This window comes from Anopheles nili, chromosome 3 (genome assembly GCF_943737925.1).
Source record: "Anopheles nili chromosome 3, idAnoNiliSN_F5_01, whole genome shotgun sequence".
In the NCBI taxonomy this organism is placed as follows: domain Eukaryota; kingdom Metazoa; phylum Arthropoda; class Insecta; order Diptera; family Culicidae; genus Anopheles; species Anopheles nili.
In genome coordinates this window covers 26,388,450-26,411,799 of record NC_071292.1, presented here as the reverse complement: position 1 = coordinate 26,411,799, position 23,350 = coordinate 26,388,450, and the positions used below count along the sequence as shown (strand labels likewise).

Below are 23,350 nucleotides of genomic sequence, written 5' to 3'. Positions count from 1 at the left end.
TGGGTGGTTTTTCGATCGCGACGAAAGGAAACGGATAAAGAAGTCGGCCGGAAAAGCCGGAAACGAGCATAAAGAGCAAGAAAATGACAACAAACCCCTGCGGACTGGGGACAAAAAAAAATCCCATCGACGCCACGCTGCGAGAGCGCAACCGTGATGCGTTAACGGATGTCGTTTTCGAGTTCGCTTTCATTCCGCATGTCCTTGTTCGATTCCCTACCGAGAGCGTGTTTTGGCACCGTTCTGGTGCGGGTTTCGTTTTGGTGCTACGCCAACTCGGGAGAATCTCTTTTGTTCGCTGTGCGGCGGAAAATACGCTCCACTTCCGGGGCATCGGCTCGATTTAACAACGGGAAATGGCCATATTTTTATTCTCGCTTCATTATTATGGGTAAATGTGGGGGCTTAAATGAGAGCAGAACGCATAAACACTCGCTATCGTGGCGCATTGGCGCTTGGCACGTGTTTAAGGAACCAACGAGCGGACGCGGACGTGTTGACAAAAATGGAACAAGAAAACATAATAAATCAACAATTATTTAATGATCAGTGATTTATTTATTGCATTTTGCAACGAGTAACATAATAATTTAAACATTGATGGGTTTATCAAGGGCTTATTGAAGGAGAATTAATATAAATTATGAGTAGTATAGCGATCTTTTGTGGATATATTCACTATTTTCCGCATAAAGCAACGAAAACCAATCAGTAATAGCACATAACTTTTACTGTAGTTTCAAAAGAAATTGGTAAATTTTCCCAACAGTTGCATTCTTCATCTACATCCTTCTAAATATCATTATTATCTTTCACTTACAGTCAGTTAAGTACAACTGGACCGTCGCGATGGAAAGCGCCGTCGATTCGTCCTTCTTCTGGGGCTACCTGGTAACGCAAGTTCCCGGAGGTTTTCTGGCCTCGATGTTCCCAGCTAACCGCATCTTCGGCACGGCCATCGCCATCTCAGCCTTCCTGAATCTGCTCGTCCCAGGCGCCATGATGCTGCACCCAACCGTCGTCATTTTGGTGCGCGTCTTGCAGGGTCTAGTTGAGGTACGTGTCTAAAATCCTTGTGAATCCTGCAGCTCTCAAATAACTCCTCTGCAACTTGGCTGCCTCCACAGGGCGTCACCTACCCGGCTTGCCACGGTATCTGGCGCTTTTGGGCACCACCACTCGAGCGATCTCGATTGGCTACGATGGCGTTCAGTGGTTCGTACGCAGGTGTCGTGATAGGTATGCCAATGTCCGGCATCCTAACCGGTTCGATCAGCTGGCATGCACCGTTCTACTTCTACGGTGTGATGGGCCTAATCTGGTACTGCTTCTGGTTATGGTTGTCATTTGAGAAACCGCGCCAACATCCGACCATCTCCGTGAAGGAGTTAAAGTACATCGAAAAGTCACTCGGAGAGTCGGTACAGCTACCGATGCCTACCATCGCGACAACTCCGTGGCGCCACTTCCTAACCTCAATGCCCGTGTACGCGATCATTGTGGCGAACTTTTGCCGCTCGTGGAATTTTTATTTGCTGGTGCTGTACCAAAGCGCTTATCTGAAGCATTCGTTCGACTTCCGGATTGAGGAGGTAATTTTTTGGAGCTAAATCCCTGTCAGCTGGTGCAATTTTCTCATTTCTTCGTATGTATTTGATTCGTTGCAGACGGGATTGCTGGGAGCACTGCCACATCTGCTGATGACGATCATCGTCCCGTTCGGAGGTATGTTAGCTGATCACATCCGAAAGACAGGTCTACTTTCAACCACCAACGTACGGAAGCTGTTCAACTGCGGCGGATTCGGTCTTGAGGGGCTTTTCTTCCTGGTCGTGGCTCACGCCACGAGTTCCGTAAGTGTCGCTAAGGAATCCTTGCGCCACAATGTGTCCTTAATGATCCGCTTTTTGCTCCACAGATGGGTGCCGTGACAGCTCTGACGCTCGGTGTTGCCTTCAGCGGGTTTGCCATATCCGGTTACAACGTCAATCACCTGGACATCGCGCCCCGATACGCGAGTATCCTGATGGGAATGTCCAACGGCATCGGCACGATAGCGGGCCTGATCTGTCCCATTGCGATAGACCATCTCACCCGGGGGCAGGTAAGTTAAGGGACTCAGAGTGTGGGAAGGAATCGGATCCAACATTTGCCTACTAATCGGATTGCAACAGCGTTCGAGCGCGATATCGGGAGCTCACAGCCCTCACTCATTTGGTGGCGGCTGATTCGATGAAATAAATTAAATTTTGCTACGAAGTTACATGCCCGCGTGACTTCGAACAAAAGCGCATCCGTTCAAGCGTCGGAACGGCCACGAAACCCTACACACTCGGCTACCATGCCATCTAGCGGTTCTACCCCAACGACGGAAGAGTTTTCCAACGTTTTTCCTCTTGCGACCTGCAGCTTCCAGCTCTTTGATGCCCTCGTCCTAGCATGTCTGGCGAAAGGATATGGCTTTTAAAATCTTGAAACCCTACAAACTGCGTGAGGACGTAGCAACCGTCGTCAAGGGATGTGATTTTTGCACCGTCGACTGTTTTTCTCCCCTTCAACGCTGATGAGCGAAACGGCGGAACGGCTATTGTTGCGTTCGATGGTGTGGTGGAATATGTACGGCATCCAGGCTGGTTTTTTGTGCACAATTTCAGCTGAATCGGCTGAATCGGTGGCTTTGCGTCGGAAAGGATGCAAATATTTACCGCCACCATCCAATTGGCGGGATGTTTTCAAACAGCTTTTGTGTGGTCGAGAAGCCGTGACGGTTGGCGTATTGTGGCAGTTATGTAATGATCAGTGTTGCAAACATAACACATTTTGTGCATTTTATGTTGCTCGAAAATAGACATCCTATTAAAAAGGTAAAGGAGATCTAACAATAAATTATATAAAAAACTAAAAAATAAATTCAAAAGCGCTCCTAATAAAAACATGATAAATGTTCTAGAGTTCTAGGGATGATTGCTCATATTTTAATCAATTTATCGGATAGAATCATGTTAAATTATTCGTTCAAATGTAACTAGGCCCTTTGAAATCCCTTCAGAAGCGCCATCTAACGTATTATAAGCTCAAACTTAGCATTTAAACAGAGACAAAGCAATTCGTTGCAGTCTTTCGCCTCGCTCCCACAGTAGTCCTTTCATTCGCCCTACACACAGTGCGCTGCATGATGTTATGCGCATGTGCAGTTCAGTTCTCTGGCCATGTACGTCTGTTATCTGAAACAGTTTCAACGACTACGAATCGTCAGGTATTTAATGACTCGTTGACTAAAGGAACCTATCCTGTTCGCTCTTTCTCCCTGCAGCCAAAATCATGCTGGTCGACGGTGTTCACGATAGCAGCAACGGTTCACCTGGTCGGTATCAGCTTTTACGCCATATTCGCGTCAGGTGAGCTGCAACCGTGGGCGGAACCAACTCTCGACGAGCAACGAGCCTGGGACCCGGTTGGAGCAGGCTTAGAGAAGGAGACCACATTCAACGATGCAGGTGACGGTGGACCAGGCGGCGGGAACGGGACCATGGATCCAACGGCTCAAATCAACGCCTCCAAAACGGTCAGCTACGGTGCGGTCCAGCAACACGTGGCCGGCAATCCTTTCGCTTATCCAAATACTATCAGCGAGGAACCGGTGCAACCAGAAGCTAGGGACACGTACTTACACGGAAATCCCACCGAGCGTACCTATTGACCTGCTCGCATGAAGAAAACCGTAACATTCAGCGTGAATTAGGGCCGCCGGCTTGTTTTTGGCCGATTTCATAGTTTTGGCGCACTGCACGTGCACATATTCTTCATTTCTGCAGCAGGCTGCCTCTCGTGGGCTGAGGGCTGGAACCAGGACGCAAGACTAGAACTGGACGGGCCCGGGTCTCGGGACCCGGAGCTGGCGAGAGCGAGCTGGATACAAATAAAATTTAACCCTGCTTAAGCAATTAAAAACACTAGATAGTGACTAACAAATACCTACACATAGCGAAGATGCACGTCGTATTTACAAAGCGAAGGGTGTACATACACACAAAAACTAACATATTACATTATATATATAGAGAGATATTACGCATAAACGTGCGCCATAATATTATCGCAAATCAAAGACATCTATCGACTACTGCCGTAAGGAGTACTAGGAACGCCATAAATGATACAATTGTTAAGTCAACGCACTGAGTAGCAGGTGATCCTTGATGACGAGCAAACACCGGCCTGTACCGAGATGCAAAGACATTCCACGAGAGGATATAGATTTGCAAACATAAACACACAAAGATCTGTTGTCTTAGAAATCCACAGACCCTATAGGTAATCTAGACAAACAAGGTGAAATACCACAATCAATCCTGAAAGCGAAATGTAGCGAGACATAATCTTCCACTACGAGATACAGTCTTTATGCTTACGATGTTCCGTGATTCGCTAGCTGTAAAATGCATCTCTCAATAAGCACGACTAACGCCAGTCAATTTGCCGGCGGATGCCCGGACTCTGGAACACTAAAGTTTCACGCGGAAAAGGCCAAAGTTGAACGAACTGCTAATGGGCTGTCTGGTCGCGATGATTATCGCTTTCCTGCTTCATTTTCGTCTTCAGTCGGGGAAGTTAGTTCTACGGCAGCAGTAAAGAAACGCAACAACAAAAACCCAAACACCCAGACATTAGAGATAAATGAAGTTTGCATCCCAAACCCGGGGGCAATGCGCAAGAAGACGACATGGGGCGTGTAATTATATAATTTCCTTTACCGTAAGTAAGACCGAGTTAAATTTGAGGTGTTCACTCACTCTCAAAGGCTGTGGCGACAATAAATAGACGGAAGGGAACGGTCCAGGGACAAAAAGCAGGTCTCCGAGGTCCGGTCCGTAGCGTAAGCAGTAGCATTTAGTTGGTTGATTGCGAAATTTAAAAAAAAAAACAAGTTCGCATCCACGCAAGAAGATGCTGTACTTGGTGCCGCTGATGTTGTAAATGCTAAGCTTAACCGGCGACACCCTGTACATGAGTCCTGGAGGTTTTCGTTTCGTTTCACTTCCTTCGGTTTTAGGCTAAGCTCCGCCGGTGCTCGACGCTGACCCAAAAAGGGCAGCAATGTCGACGCACAGGTACTGCGGCAATGTGACAGAAAAAACAATAACAAACCAACGCTAGCTCGTAAGGTCATAGGGTGTTAATGCCGCGAGGTGTCAGTGATATAGTGAATTAAAAACAGCTCATCAACAAAAGTAAATCGTTGCAATGCGAAGTGAACCCCGATAGTAGCGGGCGGCACACACGTTGAAGCCTCGTGCACGTCCACCGTCGGCGGGAAACGATCGAAGGCGTCGATGGTCACAACCCTCGATCGGCACTCAAATTCGGCAGAAGGATATTGCAATGGGAAAGAGAGAGAGAGAGCGAGCGAAAAGGATCAAAATCATAGAAAACACTACCAAATCCACAGACATCGCAACGATCCTTTGCCGCGCAGTTCGGCTGGACCGAGGCTAGAGACTGGTGGCGTACTGCAAAAAAAAAACCAACCATACTTGGTAAGATTGTACATACCTAAGCGAGAAAAAGGGGGAGAATTGGGCCCGTATCCCTGACCCCACGAGGTCCGCGGTTCTAGAGTGCATCCAAAGCAAACGGGTAATCATGGTGCACCAGTGCGGGTGCTGGTGTAGAGTTGTAAAACTTATCAGGTATGATTTCGGAAACGGGAAACAAGATAACACACTTGAACAAAATGTCTCTTACGGAAACGTGACCCCTATACGCGATCAATTGAAATTTTAGTGACAGTAGGTAGGCCTTAGTTCCCTCGTTCTGTAACCCCAGCCTCCGATCTGCTCTGCGCGATCGAGCGCACCGTATCCTGTCGAGCCGCCGGTACCGATGTACATTATCGACCTCAGTTATCGACCCCGCCCGTACCCTAAAAACCGTGCTGATTAGGAAGACCCAACTGTAACATATATAGTTCCCGGTTTGGGAATGGAATCGCACTCCAATCGTCCTGCAGGGTAGGCGATCGTGGCCGGTTGGGCGATCCTTGAAGGCCGTTCGAACAACGCACAAAAATATATTATCAGGGTGACAATCAGCCATTGTTTCATCCTCCCTTCTCTGGTAGAGTATCCTTCCTGAACGTAACGCCCGTTCTGGTGCGGGCATGGAGTAGTACGTGTGCCGTGGCACTACGGGCAACGAGATTAGGTGTAGGGCTGTATAAAGGACTGGTAGCACTTACTCACACACTGTTGATGGTATGGTTATAATTACGTTTATGTCGTTATGTTTACGCGAGCCTCTCTAAACTGTTTTCGACCGCAAGGATGTCGTTCTAGCTGTTGTTGTTAATTCAAAAGTATATCTAAATAAATAAACGTATATATGAAGGTGGAAACGTACACGATTGGTCGAGGAGAACGAGGTGTATGGAAGGTGGGCGGGACGGTACACCCGAACGTCGGTACAGCTGCAACAGCTGGACTAGTATGGGCGCTGATCCCGTCCCAATGAAAAAAAAAACCAACCCAATTGGTAATTACATTACCGAGCAACAATACAAGAATATTACGCAAAACATCATCGCAAACCCCTGGGCCGCAGACCTTCTGCGGCTCAGTTAGTTGTAATTTCGTTGTTTTCCGGAGTAGCAGCATAGCGCATGTACTTAAACTATATAAGCCGTAGTGGCTACGGTATAGCTGTAAACGTTGAATAGTAAATATCTGCTGGGCGCTAGGAAAACCGGCGCCACCCTTGTACATTGCATATAAATATACATACACAAACCATACTTACCCGCACTTGGGTGCGCTTAAGGGCTACAGGCGCAGTAGACGGCGAACAGCCGGAAAAGCCCCCGCATGTACTCCAGGTGTACTATTCTAGCCTGCGTAGAAAGGAATGAGAGAGAGAGAGAGAAAGAGAGAAAGGAAGGTACCCCCGTTGGGAAGGGAATAACGAATATTTCCGAGCTGTACAAACGGCGCGATCTGTAGTAAGAGTAAATCGTCTCGCTGTTATAATCGCATCATAATCAATCATTGTAACTATCGCTGGACAAGGGGTTGTGGAGTAGCTAGAAGGATAAGTAGCCACTAGTGGGATAAGCAGATTTGGCAGGACGATGAAGTAGGCAAGAGAGCGAGAGAGAGAGAGAGAGAGAGGCAGCTCGGGGGGAGGGTTTGGAAGGCAGCAAAATTACAAAATACACTCGTTCGATATACACTCGTACACACTCTCTCTCAAGCAAGAGCACTCAAAAACTAATTATGGCATTTAATAGTTAAGTATTCCTTATTGGCAATAGTATTTAGCGACGTGTATGAACTTACCACCTTGTATCGAGTGAACGAAAAATATACAAACCCGTGTGTGCAAGCGTGCGCGCGTGTGTGTGTGGGGTACGATGTGTTTTCCACGGAAACAGCGGCGAATGCAGCAAAAAAAAGGACATTCGCAAGCTCATTCGAACGCCAGCTGACACACTCATTCCCACGCACCGACACGTGCGCACAGAAATACACTCTTACACTCGTAAACCATGAAATAAAAGTGCGTATATTTAAACTGTTGAAATGAATCAACCCCGAATTAGGCAGTGCTTTATTTCTTCGCGTACTAAAACGTATTCCCACTACGTAAACATTCCCCAACTCCTGATGACGTGCTGACGTCTCTTTATGTACAGTGCCGAAAAATGGCATCCAGGTAGGCGTTGCTGCTTTTGTCTAAAGCGTCCTCGCTCTTGGCTAATAGCTATCGGTCATGATGTGGCCATTAATGCGTAACCGAACGGTCGGAAAACACACGCGTTGGGTTAACGAACTTCGTTTGACGCACTTGGCAACGTGGCTGGCTGGTCGGCCATCTTTGAAACGACCTGATCGCTGTAGAATGGCGACGATTTGGGCGAGATTTCTATCTGCACAACTTAACCCTAATTAAGCTACGCTCCTAATCGCTATTAATCGCTACTAATACTAACTTCGGGTGCTGTAAACGTGCTGCCGGATCAATGTAATGGGTTTGCTTGGCAACCAGTATGCCTTGAAACGGATTGCTGCGTGACGTCATGGTACTCTCGTTGTTCGGGAGATAGCTTTTTGGAGGCTTGCAGCCGCCCTTGGCAGCTGGCTCGAACGGCGTATGGTCAATTGGTCGGTTTTTGACCCACCCAGGAAGGCGTGTTCGACCCAGCCTTTCTCTTCCGGTAAACAATATCACAACCAGTTGGCTTTTGACGAATTTCGGCAGGCTCTACTTCCGCCTGACGCCGCTGTACTCGGACGTTTTTGCGGTGCGTCGGTTTTTGCCTGGAAAGCCTCGGGCGTATGGAGGTTTCGCGTTTGTCGTAACGTAGAACACTCCACGGGCTCTGGATATGGGGGAAAAAATTGAAACATTAGCTGCCGTCTTTTGCTTCGTTTGAGGTCATCAACTTTTGAACTTACTGTCTGGACAGGTGTTCTCCCATGAGGACGTAATCGGAGTCCTTCGGTTCGCACCACCCGAGGAGGTATGATATTAGTGTTGGACACGGACCGGCCCAGAATCCTCGCTCACTGTTGATGGATTCGATGAAGTACGGCGTTACCTTTGTATGGTCGCAAGCGAGAGTTTCTGGAAAGAAGTTTTGGAGGTAAGTTTCGATGTGTACCCAACTCAGACACCCTCGATCTACTCACGAAAGATGGTGGAACTAGCACAACCCGGCTGACTGGTGCCACCGTTAACATAAAAGTCCGCATGTCCTCCTGGACTCCACTGTCCCAGAATACCGGCTCCTGTGTGGATGATGTCCACGAAGTGTGCATCAGATGGATCCAGATCGCGGGAATTGTTTGATCCCGCGTAAAAGAAGATCGTTGGATCTAGTCCGGTGATACGTCCCAGTTTTCCTTCAGTCGGAGTGAGATAGTTCGCTACCAAACCGGCAATGTGTGCTCCAACACTGTACCCAATCAGGTGCATATCATCGGCCCGAACTCCTCGAGGATGGTTGGCGATGTACTTCACCAGCTGCGACACACAAAGGCTCCCAAAGCGAGGAGCCCATTCTATCTGGCTGAGACACGGTTCCGTCACTGCCGAGCCGTAGTCCACGATGATGATGTTGTAGTTCCCGCGTGTGAAGTACGCCTTCCGCATATCCGGACTTGGAGAGAGATTACGACCTCCACCAAACCCATGGATGACGATCTTCACTGGGTGTGAAGGATTCCAGTGCGTGTAGTAAAGCGACTCCGGATCCAGGACATCGATCAGCTCCGGAGTTTGTTGAGTACGGCGCGTGTAAAGATAGAACTTGATCCTGGGATGAGGACATCGAAAAGGCTTCTCCAAACACGAGCTAGTGTTGAACACATTTTTGTTATCCGTCTTTTGAGCTGAAGAGAACGTTGCGATGGAGAGCAAAATAACACAAATCGTTAGTATTCCCGCAAACATGGTGTAGATCTCTTGCAAACAAGGAACGTTTCCCACTGGCGGACGGTTTCTGCTCTAATGAACTGACGCGACTTCTTGGCTGATCGTACAATCGAAATGATATTGCGACAAAAACCCTTTAGCTGAGGCGTGCTCGTTACTAAGCAGATACGCCACACGGCGGCAAGCATCCATTTTCATGAAGGTAATAATTGACCCACATCGATGCAGCCTTGTGCAGAATGCATGCACGTTTCAAGATGCACGGGTCCCAACGAAGGCGCGTGGGTCAAGCGAAACAAGCATTTTACACGTGGTTACGAGGCATGAGTTTTATGAACAACGACATTATTGCACACGCCACATTATTACAGCGTTCTCGCTGGTACCGAGGTGCTCGTGGCAATACGTAATTTTACGCGACGATTTGTGTTCATCTGCCTCTGTCGCCGGTCTGGATAGCGGTGCGATAAGTTAAGATAGTACGCGAACTGCCTGGTTTTCGCTGTGGATCCAACCTCATGACGTAACGTTTTTCCCCCAGAAGCATGTAAGTATGACGCATCGTTAGGCCACATTTTAATGATTCCGCTTATGGCATGCGCATTTTTTTCCCTCGTTCGTCCGTTGGTGTGCTGTAATCGTCGGTGAAATGTCATTTAAACTGCTGTCGTCTTAGCGGAGCGTTCAATTCCCAGCTACGTATGTTATTGGCTAAAACGCTTACTCGACCACTATAATCTGCTACCGCGAGGGCTAATTGATTGCAAATTTTTCGCATCGACCCGGGTTTGATAGCGGTCTATCGATCAAGCCCTTTGGGGTTGGTTAATGTGTAATTAATTGACTGTAAATCCAACGATGAAACCGACCGATGTGCTTATTGATGGCTGCCATCATCCGTTGTCAACCGTTGAAAGAGAAATTTACCGTTTTCTATATGCAATTGGAGGCTGATTGATTGAAGCAATTTAAGGTTAATTGATAATCTCTTTAGACTGCAGTACGGCAATCCACGATGTTACAATGCATCAAATTTGTCCATACCGTGGCGAAAGGGACTCAGAAAGTGACGCTATTTTATCATGCCTTGTTACGATTGCTAAAGCAATAGATACACTGAGCAACTCAACCTTGTCGGTTGTGGATCGACAAACCGCTTTCAATACACAGCTATTTTACACCGGTCCATCCAAACTCGGGTCCCCAGTGGTCCGGAGGGTTGTTTGGTAGAAAATTTTCTCCTCACAAACGATCTCACAAGGCGGTCAGTTGTCGAGCTCACAGCTCAATGCCAGGCGAATGTAACGCGCGACCTCATCGATCGTGGTGTTTTTTTTTCTTCGACATGGCGATCGGTCTCGCCTTCGAGCTTTTGCTAGATCAACGCCACCGGCAAAAGCTTCGCTACACGTGATCTCAAGGGTGCCTGCAGAGGGGTAGTATTGCCGTCTCGCTCCGTGCACGTTGTGCCATGCTCGAAAATCGCAACCCTGCTTCTAATTCCGGCCGACCTCTGGCGCAGCCTGCGAGATTGGAATGCGTAATTAAGTGGCGATCGAACCGAACCGTTGAGAGAAAAGCGAGCGATATATTTTTTGTTCGCCTTTACGAGCAACGATACTGTTGGTTGCATGATTTTTTTTTATTACATCTCACACACAGCGAGGTAATTAAAATCTTGAGAATCATCTGATTGAGGTGTGTGAAAACGAGCTTATTGGGGTGCAATAATGACAGTATCCCCAACAAGGATGAATAAACCCCCTATCGAGCAGCAAGCGTTTCTCTTATTGCAATGCGCCTTTATTATTCCGGAATGTGCAACAACGCACGCACGCGTATCTTTTTTTGGGGTACTTAAATAAACCATCAACAACAGCTAAGTGACTCTGTCAACTTCGTACGTGATTCATAGCTCCGTCGAACACTTTCACCCTCCCGTTCCGGCGAGGAAATCCGTTTTGTAGGTCGCCAAAATGGAACGAAGATGCCCATTCAAGCTGCCGGGCTGTTGGACGTAGTGGAAAAGAAAAAAAAATATGGCCGCCAATACCACGATAACCACCCTGTCTCGAGGGCTACCGTTCACACCACCGCCTTCGATCGATTACAACATGATCGCTGCAGCATTACAGCATGAGTAGACGAACGCACGGTGCTTGACTGATTGCCCGACGGTTTGCATGTTTCCATTTCGTTTTCCAGCTCCCTCAATGGACCCACATCCACCTGGTCACGCTTTACGCATTGTTCGCATCGCTCTCTCTCTTTCTCTCTCGTCTGCTGCATTGCACCTCCCGATTGCATCACGATGCACCGAATGCATCGCCCGCTCAATTGCGCTCCGTTAGCTTCCTCGCGATCGCGCAGAACTTTCTCCAGAAATTTCTACACCCGAACCACGATCGAAAGTGTTCAAGTTTTAATGATTCAGGACGACCACTCCCTTCTCGAAGGGCCTCACCCCAAGTGACAGCTCGCATGAACTTCCGAGGTACAACTCTGGTTCGTCGTCATCGAATGCGTGCGCGCACACGCTCGAGTACCGGTTATGAACTCCTTTCACTTTCAACCAAGCGTGCAGCAGTCGCCTAACGTGGCTCCCGAGGACAAACTTCCCAGAAATAACCCATACACGGCATGTAATCTGCTCGCTGCGTTGCTCGTGACCGGTGATTAGCCCGCTTGATCTAGCCCAGGATGGGGTTTGCCGGCGCCATTATCACGAAGTTGCCCCTTCGCCAAGGTTGATGTCAGCCGACATTCCTTCCGTGCGGGTGTCTGGGTTTATGGGGCTAGTTTTGTGAGCCCGGACAGGATGCATTTCCTAGTTGCGCAATGGCCCGCAAGCGATCGGGGCTAAACAAAAAATAAGTCCGGGAAACCGGACCCCCAGACGGAGGTGTTTTGGGGCCGCTTATTAACAAATCGTGGCGCGTGCGACCGCAAGTAAGGGACAGACGACCAAACCAAGGCTTGGTTGAGTTGCGTCATGGCCTCGATGGTGATCGCGATGATTTGTTATTGGTCGCGATCACGAGCGGGTGAAAAGTGGCACAGTCCACGGGGGGTGTTGGGTTGCGGATTGTGTTGAAGAAGCGAGAGCAAAACACACACAAAAAACCCACCCCACGGTTAACCTTGAAAGGAAAGAAGTCACCGGGGTTCGGGTCGTGGTGGGAAGCTCCGAAAAGCTGTCACCTTCGATGGCGTTTCTAAGTCACAGCACGATTTGCCACAGAGCGTGTTAAATGAAGCGGTTTCGGTCGATGGTGCGGTCGTTTTCAGGTGACAGGCTGAACGATAGAAGGATCGAACTGCGGTAGGACCTGAAGTGTGGGTTTGGTGGTTCGTCAAATGGTGTGACGAACGAGAAAAGGCCTGCTGCACGGTAGGTGGATTTCACTAGTGACAGCATTATCGTAATTTCTTTATGATACACAAAACTAGGCCAGTGGAGAGTTTGGTCACCGCATTTTGTCGACGGTTCATTCTCTTGCTATGCAGCGCTGCGGTTTCTGTGGGTGGGTTTTCTATTCATTTGCAAATAGATTCTGCTACGCTTCGTTGGATACCAAATTAACTACAACTTAGTATGCGCCGGCTAATGCCGAAGCGAATCAGCCTTTCCTTAGTAACGATGCATTTATGAACAGTTAATGTTGCCATTTATGCACATTTGCTTATTTATAATAATGACTGGGTCTTCCTTAAAACATTTTTTTCAATATAAATAATTTATCGTGCAACGTTTTGTTGAATTTCACTATGGTAAAAAATTAGACTAAGCCTGTTTGAGAGATTTTTTTCAGCAAAAATACGAAAGCATGGGATTAACTTTCGTTCTACTACTTAAAAAAAACCATAGATTAATCACGAATTTCATCACCCACAACCTTCGACAGCTTAGCACACAACCTTGGTTTAATCGCAGCGATCGAGGCCCCAAGCTCAAAGTGTTAGAGCAAGGTCAGGTCGTTTCCCTTTTTTTATCCATCGTAATCAATGGCAGCTTAGACTCTGAACCAAATGCAAACCGGTTTAAACGCATCAACGTTTGTTCAGTTATGATTCCTTCCATTTAAAGTCGACTGTAAATGTTGGACTTAAAAGGAACATAAAATAAAACAAACAGTGCGATAAGCCCGAGGCATTCCCAAAACCCTTCTGGTATGTTCTTATTTATGCGGAGTAAAACAGGTTTAGCATCGTAAAACGCAACGATCGCATTAACTCCCGCGCAATCCAACACGATCATAAAGGCACGAAAAACGAGAAACCGTGCTGGCGTTTGTTTACCTTCCGTGATGCTCTGGAACGCTGCGAGGAAAATGAAAACCAATCCAACCGAGGCTAGCGGAAGTTGCTGCATTTTGGATTGCCCCAACATCAATCGAGCCGGTTTTGCGAGCACCGTTTTGCGTGCGTTTTTCTCGCCTCTGCGTTCGCGCGAAAACGCCCGATGCGTATCTGAACGCACGTGTCGCGCAATACACGCGCAACCCGCCTGGTATTGAACACTTTCGCTTATCTCACTCTCCCTTTCGCGTGCGGGGTTGGACCATAATTTATTTATTTATCTTTTTTTGCGCGCGCACAATTGGCTGGAAAGAAAATACTATCCGGTGTACCGGTCCGGTCCGAACGATCACTTCCACGGACTCGAGCTGCAACAGCTGATGATGATCTTCGCGTTAAGTAACACTTCTCCGGGGCACGGTTTGGGTTCGCTGTTCGCGCAGCTCGTCCAAGGCTTGGGTCTTGATTTATACCCGTTTTCGATGCGCTTAGACCGTCACTTGCGAACGGTAAATAGACACGGCTAGACCCGGTTTATGGAGGTTCGACTTTGCCGCCACTCTTGCACAGCAAAAGGCGCCCAGTTTTGGGATGCTGAGCTTATGTCACTTTGCCAACGAACACGACGGCGTTCCACATCAAAGGTCACCGATTGAGATATCTAAAAATGGATTATGATTTCCACACCGGTGCACTACAAATACTGAGAGGCGAAACCGCTTCCAGCAATTGATCGATCAATGGAGGTACTTCCGCAAACATTCACTGCATGGAGAACTGGATCTCCGATACGACGTGATCGATAAAATGTGCACTTCAACGCTGACGGTGAAATAACTCGAAACGGGCAAACGCGAGCTCGCGAGAGCTAGTGAAATAACACGCGACCGCACCTGGCGCTGGTTATGTGAATACTTCGCGATCGTGTTCGCGTGGCTCTCCGACGTGGGGTCTCAGATGCGTTTCTTTGGTGAGCTGAAACAAGCATAAAGAGGGAGGCAATGGCCAGTGTTCAGGAGTAGGGGAATCGGAAAAACCCCACCATTGCAGGGTTAGCTAGCTTAACGACGATCGTGTGATATTGTCTTGAAGCAACCGAGTGTCAGTTGGTGGGAATGGCTCATTAACTCTTGAATGTTAACATACGAAAAGGATACAACTTTCAAAAGCCTCTCCAAGCGATTCAAATCAAAGACTCGTCTTGGGGTAGCCAACCCTGCACCCGGCTGTATTCATTCACGGTGAATGCGTGCGTCCGAGCACTTTTGAGAGACTGATCGTTGCGATCGTAGCCCTCAGTTTTTGCATCTTCTTGCGTAGGTCGCAAGATTGAAGTTCATGGAAATTGGCAGGGTTGTTCCGCCATCCGGCAGGTAGCTGAGCCCTTTGCCTTGGCCGTGGTTGCTGCGAGTCTGCCCTCCAGTTCAATGATAACATCTGATAATAAGGCTCACCGGTATTGCATCACGCGTTGAGTGCGTTAGTTCGCTAATTCATGCTAATTCTCGATACCATTCTACGGCGGAAGGTCTTACTAGGCATAAATTAGACTGTGGTGAGAAAAGTGGTTCAACCAGCTCAGAGCGATACGGGAACGACGCTTTTTTCCAGTGCTAGTCGTATGCCACGCGAGAAAATGTTTTAAACAAGCTCCTTAGAAGGGGGATTAGTAATATGAAGCTCCATTACGCAACTCATTGCAAATCGAACGCCTCTTCGCCTTTCTAACAGTGGAACGCATGACTGTTTCCAATCACCATAAATAGTCGGATGGAATGAACATATGCTGTTTCAGCAACAAAAAATCTTCCAACAACTCCTATTTGGGAGACTCTTCCTCTTTAAACGACCCCGCGGTAGTTGTCAAATGAAACACAGCGCCCCGGGAGGAGGTAGCCGTTGGGTTTTAGTGGTTGCAATTATATATTTTTGCTCAGCTGGTCTCGTTGATCCGGTCGGTCGGTCGATCCGTTCACGGCAGGCGCCGGATTAGTTGCTAATGTTGGACGATAGGGCCGCCAGCTCCTCGCGTAGGGTGAAATTTCTTCCTCTTGCATAAGGCGGCATCATGTTAACGGTCAGGAAGTACAGGCCCCGGGTTCTGCAGGGGAAAGATAGAGTAATTTGAGTGTGGTTAGGTGGTTTCGTCAAGGTGGACTAATCAAAGCCGGCCCAGGCGCTTACATAACCGAAGCACACCTAGATTAGGCAGCCCAGCTCGAGTAATGAGAGTGAAACCCGTACATGAATACATGGGACATTAGAGAAACGTATCGTGTATTGTGCGACACTCGAGATGCTATTTTCTGCATGGGAAACATCCCACACATGGTTGATGATCGCTCACGGTGACAGCCAGACAGATATGGAGGCACATAACACGGTTTTGGAGGAAACCGACAAAAACAGCTTCCTTAGACTGCCAGATCATTTTTACTTTCATCCTGATGAAGGGATTTTTTTTGCCGTGGTACTTACGTGTCTGGAGTGTGCGCGCCCATAATGGCAACTTGTTGATCCGAGCCGCCTCCTCTGCAGATACCTAACATGTAGAGGTACCAGTGAGCACACCGGTAACCATAGAAACCGACCTGAGTCCCGATCGACTCGGCGTAATACTCAGGCGCTCGGTTGTGATTGCATTCGCCTGTGGTCATCATAGTAGCCGCATCACAACCCGGCTGGACCACGCCACCGTTGACGAAGAAGTCGGTATGACCACTCGGATGTAGGATGCCTCGTTGGAACACATCCGTGTGGATGACTTGTACGAACTCCGCGTCCGACTGGTCCAACTTGTGGTCATTAGAGGCGAACACAAAAAGTGGCTTAGCGGGATCAAGCCCGGTGATGCGTTTGAGACGACCTGATCGTAGATAATTCGCGATCATACCGGCCGTTTGACCACCGAGGCTGAATCCTACTACGTGGATGTCCTCCAGAGGGACGATCTGTTGGGCTATCAGGAAATCGAGCAACTGTGCCGTACAGTTTGCCACCGTCGGGAGGTTTCGTACCGCCTGGAGGTAGCACGGTTCCAGAGCGAGCGGGTTGTAGTCGACGGATATGATGTTGTACTCGCCGTATGCGAAATAAGCAGGTCGAATTGTGGGATTGGGTGCGTAATCACGGTGTCCGGTGTACCCGTGGATCAGCACTATCAGAGGGCGGCCTCGTGCGAAGTTTGCGCCTGTGATTGTTTCGGGGTTGAACATGTCCAGTTGGGTGGGATTTTCTTGAGTGTCTCTAGAGGAAAGCCACCGCAGCAGCAGCAGCCGGGAAAAGAAAACAAAAAATAGGTCAAGGTCATATGGTGGCTCACATTGTGAAAAACCTAACAAACTTAAGGAAGAGTTCTTATAGACCATATCGTGTAAACAAAAGTAAATCGAAAACCACTTGTGGTTTTTACTACTACTCATCCATGAAACACATACCAAAGGATTGTTTTGCAATCTCAGATGACTAGTTTATCATCAACAAACGGAAATGAAACGGCAAGTGTCCCTGGTGTTACTATTCTCCACGAAACTGATAAGAGTTTCCTCGTAGAACAACCTTAAAGCAATCCTTACCCCAAAAGGTGATAATAGAGGTAATAAAAAAGACACACACGTTTCTTTCCCGTTTACTAACTGCAGCAGCGACGTGTGTTCAGCCGATAGATTGATAAAGGGCACTGAAACGTCACAAATTGTGTAGATTTGTCGACGCCAGTGATCATCTTCCTTGATAAGCGACACGTTTCACTCGCCAGACAATTTACTTTTCCAGAGGCAGCCGGTTCGAGCGTGATATATACAATGGTATTATCTGTACCAGGCAGAACATACGGTGATAAGTCAAACGTTCGGGAATATATACTTTATAAGAGCGTCTCGACTTCGTTCACGTGTGGCAACACGGGTAGTCTGTAAGGAGCCATGCAGTTCTGATGCACCTTCTTGCCAGTCATGCATTTCCCTAAGAGTGCAGTGCACACGAGTTTCGAGGGCATAAAAGCAACGATGCCTTTCCGATCCAGAGTCACTATCAGGATTGTTCTGCTACTGCAATGAGGTCTCATACGATGTGGAAAGTACTACCAGTGTTGTTAGTATCGCTTGGAGTGGCTGACTCAGCGAACATACTCTTCATGTCTGCCGTTCCCTCTCCGAGTCATTACATTTGGTAAGTCTAATGTTTCAAAATCACGACTAGCGTAGAGCTTCGAAAATTCGTGTTGATCATAATTCTCTCTCACAAAAAAAAGGCTCCGTCCTCTGATGTACGAAATGGGCAGACGTGGACACAATGTGACGGTGCTTAGTGCAGATGTTGAGAAAAAACCACCAGCAAACGTATCGTACATACACCTGGAAAACTTCTACAGTACCATGTACAACACATCTATGCGGCAAAAGTTGGATTTCTTTAAAATGGTTGACGACAGTCCGACAGTAATGCTGCATTTTTTTGACGAGTTTGGAATAAATCTCTGCGAGGCGGCCATCAAATCGAAAGGAATCCACTTTCTTCTCAACTACCCTGAGGATTTTAAGTTTGATCTGTTTGTGAGTGACTTCATGATCGGACCTTGTGTGTCCTCGATCATCATGCATCGTTTCAAGGACATTCCTTACATCCCTTCATCGCCGTATAACGCTCCGTCAACGGGAGCAACGGTGTTAGGAGCATACGCCTACTCTGGACTGGTACCCAACCACGTGTTCGATGCACCGGAAACGATGAGTTTTGTTCAGCGAGTTAAAAACCTCTACTACGATTCGTACGAAATGATTGTGCACGAAACGTATTTACACCCAGAAGCAGACAGGATAATACGCAAGTTATATCCAGACGCACCCTCATCGAAGACATTTTACAAAAATGTTCGCCTGTCGCTCATGAACGTGAACCCGATCATCCAGTACAAGGAACCAATGATGCCGAACATGATACCGGTCGGTGGATTGCAGATTCAGCCACCGAAACCCCTTCCGGAAGACCTACGCAAAGTGGTCGAGAGTGCCAAGAACGGGTTCATTCTATTCTCACTCGGCAGTAACGCACGCAGCGATCTACTAGGACCTGATCGTATTCGTAACATCCTGACTGCGATGCAGCGACTACCTCAGTATCAGTTCTTGTGGAAGTTCGAATCAGATGAGACTAAGCTACCGATGGCAGTACCCAAGAACGTGTTCATTCGAGCCTGGATGCCCCAAAATGACTTGTTGGCCCATCCGAACATAAAGCTTTTCATCACACACAGTGGATTGTTGAGCACCCAAGAAGCCATCTGGCACGGAGTTCCGGTGATCGGATTTCCCGTGTTTGCTGATCAATTTCGAAACATCAACTACTGTGTGTCGGAGGGCATTGGAAAGCGGCTCTCGATACAACACTTCCAGGCAAACGAGCTGGTTGAAACTGTGAAAGAGGTCCTGGGCAACACCAAATATGGCGCCAGAATGCGTCAGGTATCGCGACTGTTCCGGGACCAACCCGAGAGTCCTTTGGAACGGGCGGCTTGGTGGTGCGAATGGGTTCTTCGGAATCCAGACGCTACACTGCTTCAGTCACGTGCCGTGAATTTAAGCTGGTTCCAGAAGTACTCATACGATGTCCTGTCGTTTGTCGTTGGTGTTGTGATCGTGCTGTCAGTGATCGTTTTGAAGGTAGTGCTTCGAATTAAGGACAATTTCTTGACGGGACGATCGATAAAATCGAAGACTGAATAGGAACTGTTGATACTATAATGTACAGTTGATTTTAGCATATTATTACATGCCACAAATAACTTTATTATGTTTAAATTGAGTCTAAGAATGAAAAATTAAAAATTATTCCATGTGTAGCAATATAGAGCACACGAACCTATATTATTTAGATGGATGGTAAAATAAAGTAAAAACTACCTTTTGTAGTAATGAATAACATTACTTTAAATTGGTTTTTACATGTAAAATATTTCTGGTTAGCAATAGTAACTAACTGCAATTTTTAAAACGATGTTCAAAGAATGATCTTGCGCTGATCAAAGATAATTCAACACGTAATTTTAAAAGTAGAAGAAGTTATGAAGAATATTCCATTTGTACAGGAAAATGAAACATTGATGAAGAGACCAATTGATCAATTTGTAGTGCGCATAGAATTTATTATCCACTAAATAAAGAGCGCATGAGTTTGCTCGTACAGATAAATTATGGCATAAATACATTAAGAGACAAAAGCATTAAAAATCAAAAGCATTAAGGTAATCTTTCGCATGCAATTTTTCTAAACATGAGGCTATTACACACCCACCAAAAATCGCTGAGCAATCATGATGTGGCGATATGTTTACTCAAACCGAAATAATTTTTGCTCATCAGAAATGGTGCAGGAAGCACTTAAACTACTTTTCCATCAACTAAACTCATCAAAACCACCTTCATCCACCATATGCATGAAAATGCAACAAAGTTAGTTTACCTGTTGACAGTAGTAACCTGTTCTGTACATTCATTGATAAACGGTGCGACACGTTTTACTCGCCAGACATTGCCTTCGTCATTCGCTGCTGCAGCTGATTCGTGCGTGATATATACTATCGTGTTATCGGCGGTGTGCAGAGCAGTTTTAGAGGTCAGATAAGTTCCACGCTCGGGATTGAGCGCTAAAAGAACCGTCTCATCTTCGTTCACGTGTGGTAGCACGATGTACTGAATGACCAGGTGCCAAGGGGCCACGCAGTTCCGACTGAAATTCTCGCCAGTCATGGATGTTTGCACGAGAGTAGCGTACCATACACACTCAAGACAATCTAAGATTGGGCTTGCTGAATTTGTAAGCGATTGTGGTTGCATAAAAGCGACAGTGTCTTGCTAGTCTAGAGTCACTATCAGGAGTGTACTGTTAAGGAGTTAAACGATGTGGAAAGTCCTACCAGTGTTGTTGATGTTAGGAGTGGCACACTCCGCAAACATACTCTTTATGTCCGGTGTTCCTTCTCCGAGTCACTACATATGGTAAGTTAAGTTTTCTGGTAGTATAATTACGACCAAGTATTAAAAAATACCTCCTAACAATAGGCTACGCCCATTGATGTACGAAATGGGAAGACGTGGACATAATGTGACCGTATTGAGTGCGGATATTGAGAAAAACCCACCAACCAACGTAACGTACATTCACTTGGAAAACTTCTACAGTACCATGTACAACACTTCCATGCAACAGCAAATGGATTTCTTTAAAATGGCAGAAGAGAGTCCGATAACGATGCTGCGACTTTTTGATGAGTTTGGAATGAATCTTTGCGAAGCGGCCATCAAATCGGAAGGTTTGAACTTTCTTCTCAACTACCCTGAGGATTTTAAGTTTGATCTGTTTGTGAGTGACTTTTTAATTGGGCCGTGCATACCCTCGATCATCATGCATCGTTTCAAGGACATTCCTTATATCCCTTCATCACCATACAACGCTCCGTCAACTGGGGCTGCTGTGCTTGGTTCGTATGCCTATTCCGGACTGGTACCAAACCACGTGTTTGATGCACCGGAAACGATGAGCTTTGTGCAGCGAGTTAAAAATCTCTACTACGATTCGTACGAAATGATTCTACATGAAACGTACTTACATCCAGAAGCGGACAGGATAATACGCAAGTTATATCCGGACGCACCCTCATCGAAAACATTTTACAAAAATGTTCGCCTGTCACTCATGAACGTGAACCCGATCATCCAGTACAAGGAACCAATGTTGCCAAATATAATACCGGTCGGTGGATTGCAGATTCAGCCTCCAAAATCACTCCCGCAAGACCTACACAGTGTGGTCGAGAGTGCCAAGAACGGGTTCATTCTATTCTCACTCGGCAGTAACGCACGGAGCGATCTACTAGGACCTGAACGTATTCGTAACATCCTGACTGCGATGCAGCGACTACCTCAGTATCAGTTCTTGTGGAAATTCGAATCAGATGAGACTAAGCTACCGATGGCAGTGCCCAAGAACGTGTTCATTCGAGCCTGGATGCCCCAAAATGACTTGTTGGCCCATCCAAACATAAAGCTTTTCATCACGCACAGTGGGCTGTTGAGCACCCAGGAAGCCATCTGGCACGGAGTTCCGGTGATCGGATTTCCCGTGTTTGCTGATCAATTCCGAAACATCAACTACTGTGTGTCGGAGGGCATTGGAAAGCGGCTCTCGATACAACACTTCCAGGCAAACGAGCTGGTTGAAACTGTGAAAGAGGTCCTGGGCAACGCCAAATATGGCGCCAGAATGCGTCAAATATCGCGACTGTTCCGGGACCAACCCGAGAGTCCTTTGGAACGGGCGGCTTGGTGGTGCGAATGGGTTCTTCGGAATCCAGACGCCACATTGCTTCAGTCACGTGCCGTGAATTTAAGCTGGTTCCAGAAGTACTCATACGATGTCCTGTCGTTTGTCGTTGGTATTGTGATCGTGCTGTCAGTGATCGTTTTGAAGGTAGTGCTTCGAATTAAGGACAATTTCTTGACGGGACGATCGATAAAATCGAAGACTGAATAGATAGTATTGTCTAAAATTGATTTAAATCAACACTTAGTGGAATTCTAAGATGCAGTACAGGTTAAGTGAATTCACTAACGTAGGAACAATCTCGGATGCGTTGTACAGTTAATTATAGCCCATCTTTACGTGTAACAAAACTTATCTTGCGTCTTTATAGCACGCGAGAATAACCGTCGGTTCGTATGCGAATTCGCGCATGTCCACGTGGAATAATAGTTAATGTCTATGCAAACCATTATCATCTAGCTGTTTGGTGAAATAAAACAATAATTACCTCGTGTACAGATAAAAGGACACGTTTTGGTTTGGGCATCGTTTGACCGTCTCGAAGCACTTGAAATAGTTCCAATCGGCCCCGGCGGCCAGCTGCAGGCTGATCGTAGCCGAAACAAGGCACAGCCAGCGGTAAAACGCGTCCGCTAACATCACTTTGAAATCCGTTCGTCAATCTGGCGGGCTTCACTGGGGGAGCATTTTACGCTTCTTCAAGAACCACAAGTCACACACGAGCGTACGCACGACTGCCACGAAAAGCTGCGGGCATTCTAAAAGCGCAAAATTTCTCTTTTAGCACTTTTATACCACGAGCGGTCGCTTATCGGAACACGTTCCGGGTGGCAATTATTCATTGGCGGGTTTATCGTTGCAGTATGTTGTTGGTTTCACACAGAGGGACGAGAACGAATGCACCATCAATGCCAATACCTGCAACCGCCGGTCGAGTGCAATGTGTGCCGCATCGAAGCGATTGGCTTCAACTGTCTTCGAAACGGCGCGATTCTTCGCCAGGAACTGCATTCTTGCAGCCCACCGGGTCGATCGTGGGGTGGGTTAAGAACACCGAACACCGAATTCACATCTTTTGATCGTGGTGCTTTCGGTGGTAGAATGTTTCATGCGTAACGCCTTTTTTGGAATTGACTGACCTTAATCGAGCTTTTATGCAAAAATGAAGGCACCCTCAGAGACGATAATGGACCGCATCGCGAACCGTTTCTTTAGCACCTCCATAAGACCGTGATGAGGTCGAGTTGCCTTGCGAGGTTGAGAGCGATAATGTACGGTGTGATCTTGTTGCGGTATCATTATT

At 47.2% G+C, this 23,350-nt stretch overlaps 3 protein-coding genes across 3 annotated transcripts in view; 1 reads left to right on the top strand and 2 right to left on the bottom strand.

The window, feature by feature from the left end:
* The window catches only part of LOC128723964 (vesicular glutamate transporter 1), a 30,091-nt gene extending 26,391 nt beyond the window's left edge, over positions 1 to 3,700 (top strand). Inside the window, exons 4-8 of the mRNA XM_053817729.1 lie at positions 823 to 1,056; positions 1,128 to 1,592; positions 1,668 to 1,853; positions 1,919 to 2,104; positions 3,314 to 3,700. Coding sequence (XP_053673704.1) covers positions 823 to 1,056; positions 1,128 to 1,592; positions 1,668 to 1,853; positions 1,919 to 2,104; positions 3,314 to 3,700 — 1,458 coding nt within the window. The remainder of the gene's footprint in view (positions 1 to 822; positions 1,057 to 1,127; positions 1,593 to 1,667; positions 1,854 to 1,918; positions 2,105 to 3,313) is intronic.
* Positions 3,701 to 8,256: 4,556 nt separating this feature from the next.
* Positions 8,257 to 13,819, bottom strand: LOC128723963 (lipase member H). The gene is made up of 4 exons (XM_053817728.1): positions 13,729 to 13,819; positions 8,685 to 9,386; positions 8,451 to 8,619; positions 8,257 to 8,374 (listed from the first exon to the last, which is right to left on the bottom strand). The coding sequence occupies exons 1-4, from the start codon at positions 13,817 to 13,819 to the stop codon at positions 8,257 to 8,259; spliced, it is 1,080 nt and encodes a 359-aa protein (XP_053673703.1).
* Positions 13,820 to 15,717: 1,898 nt separating this feature from the next.
* Positions 15,718 to 22,686, bottom strand: LOC128727541 (pancreatic lipase-related protein 2-like). The gene is made up of 3 exons (XM_053821463.1): positions 22,535 to 22,686; positions 16,207 to 16,974; positions 15,718 to 15,829 (listed from the first exon to the last, which is right to left on the bottom strand). The coding sequence occupies exons 1-3, from the start codon at positions 22,684 to 22,686 to the stop codon at positions 15,718 to 15,720; spliced, it is 1,032 nt and encodes a 343-aa protein (XP_053677438.1).
* Positions 22,687 to 23,350: the final 664 nt, after the last annotated feature.

Bases quoted from the DNA above. Each gene is read 5' to 3' on its own strand.
- LOC128723963 (XM_053817728.1), bottom strand. From the start codon at position 13,819: ATGTTGGGGCAATCCAAAATGCAGCAACTTCCGCTAGCCTCGGTTGGA. The intron at 9,387-13,728 runs GTAAACAAACGC...CGTTCTCTTCAG, and splicing joins GTTCCAGAGCATCACGGAAG to CTCAAAAGACGGATAACAAA. The intron at 8,375-8,450 runs GTAAGTTCAAAA...CCCCATATCCAG, and splicing joins GGAGAACACCTGTCCAGACA to AGCCCGTGGAGTGTTCTACG.
- LOC128727541 (XM_053821463.1), bottom strand. From the start codon at position 22,686: ATGTTAGCGGACGCGTTTTACCGCTGGCTGTGCCTTGTTTCGGCTACG. The intron at 16,975-22,534 runs GTAATTATTGTT...GCTTTCCTCTAG, and splicing joins TCCTTTTATCTGTACACGAG to AGACACTCAAGAAAATCCCA. The intron at 15,830-16,206 runs GTAAGTACCACG...TTTCCCCTGCAG, and splicing joins GGCGCGCACACTCCAGACAC to AACCCGGGGCCTGTACTTCC.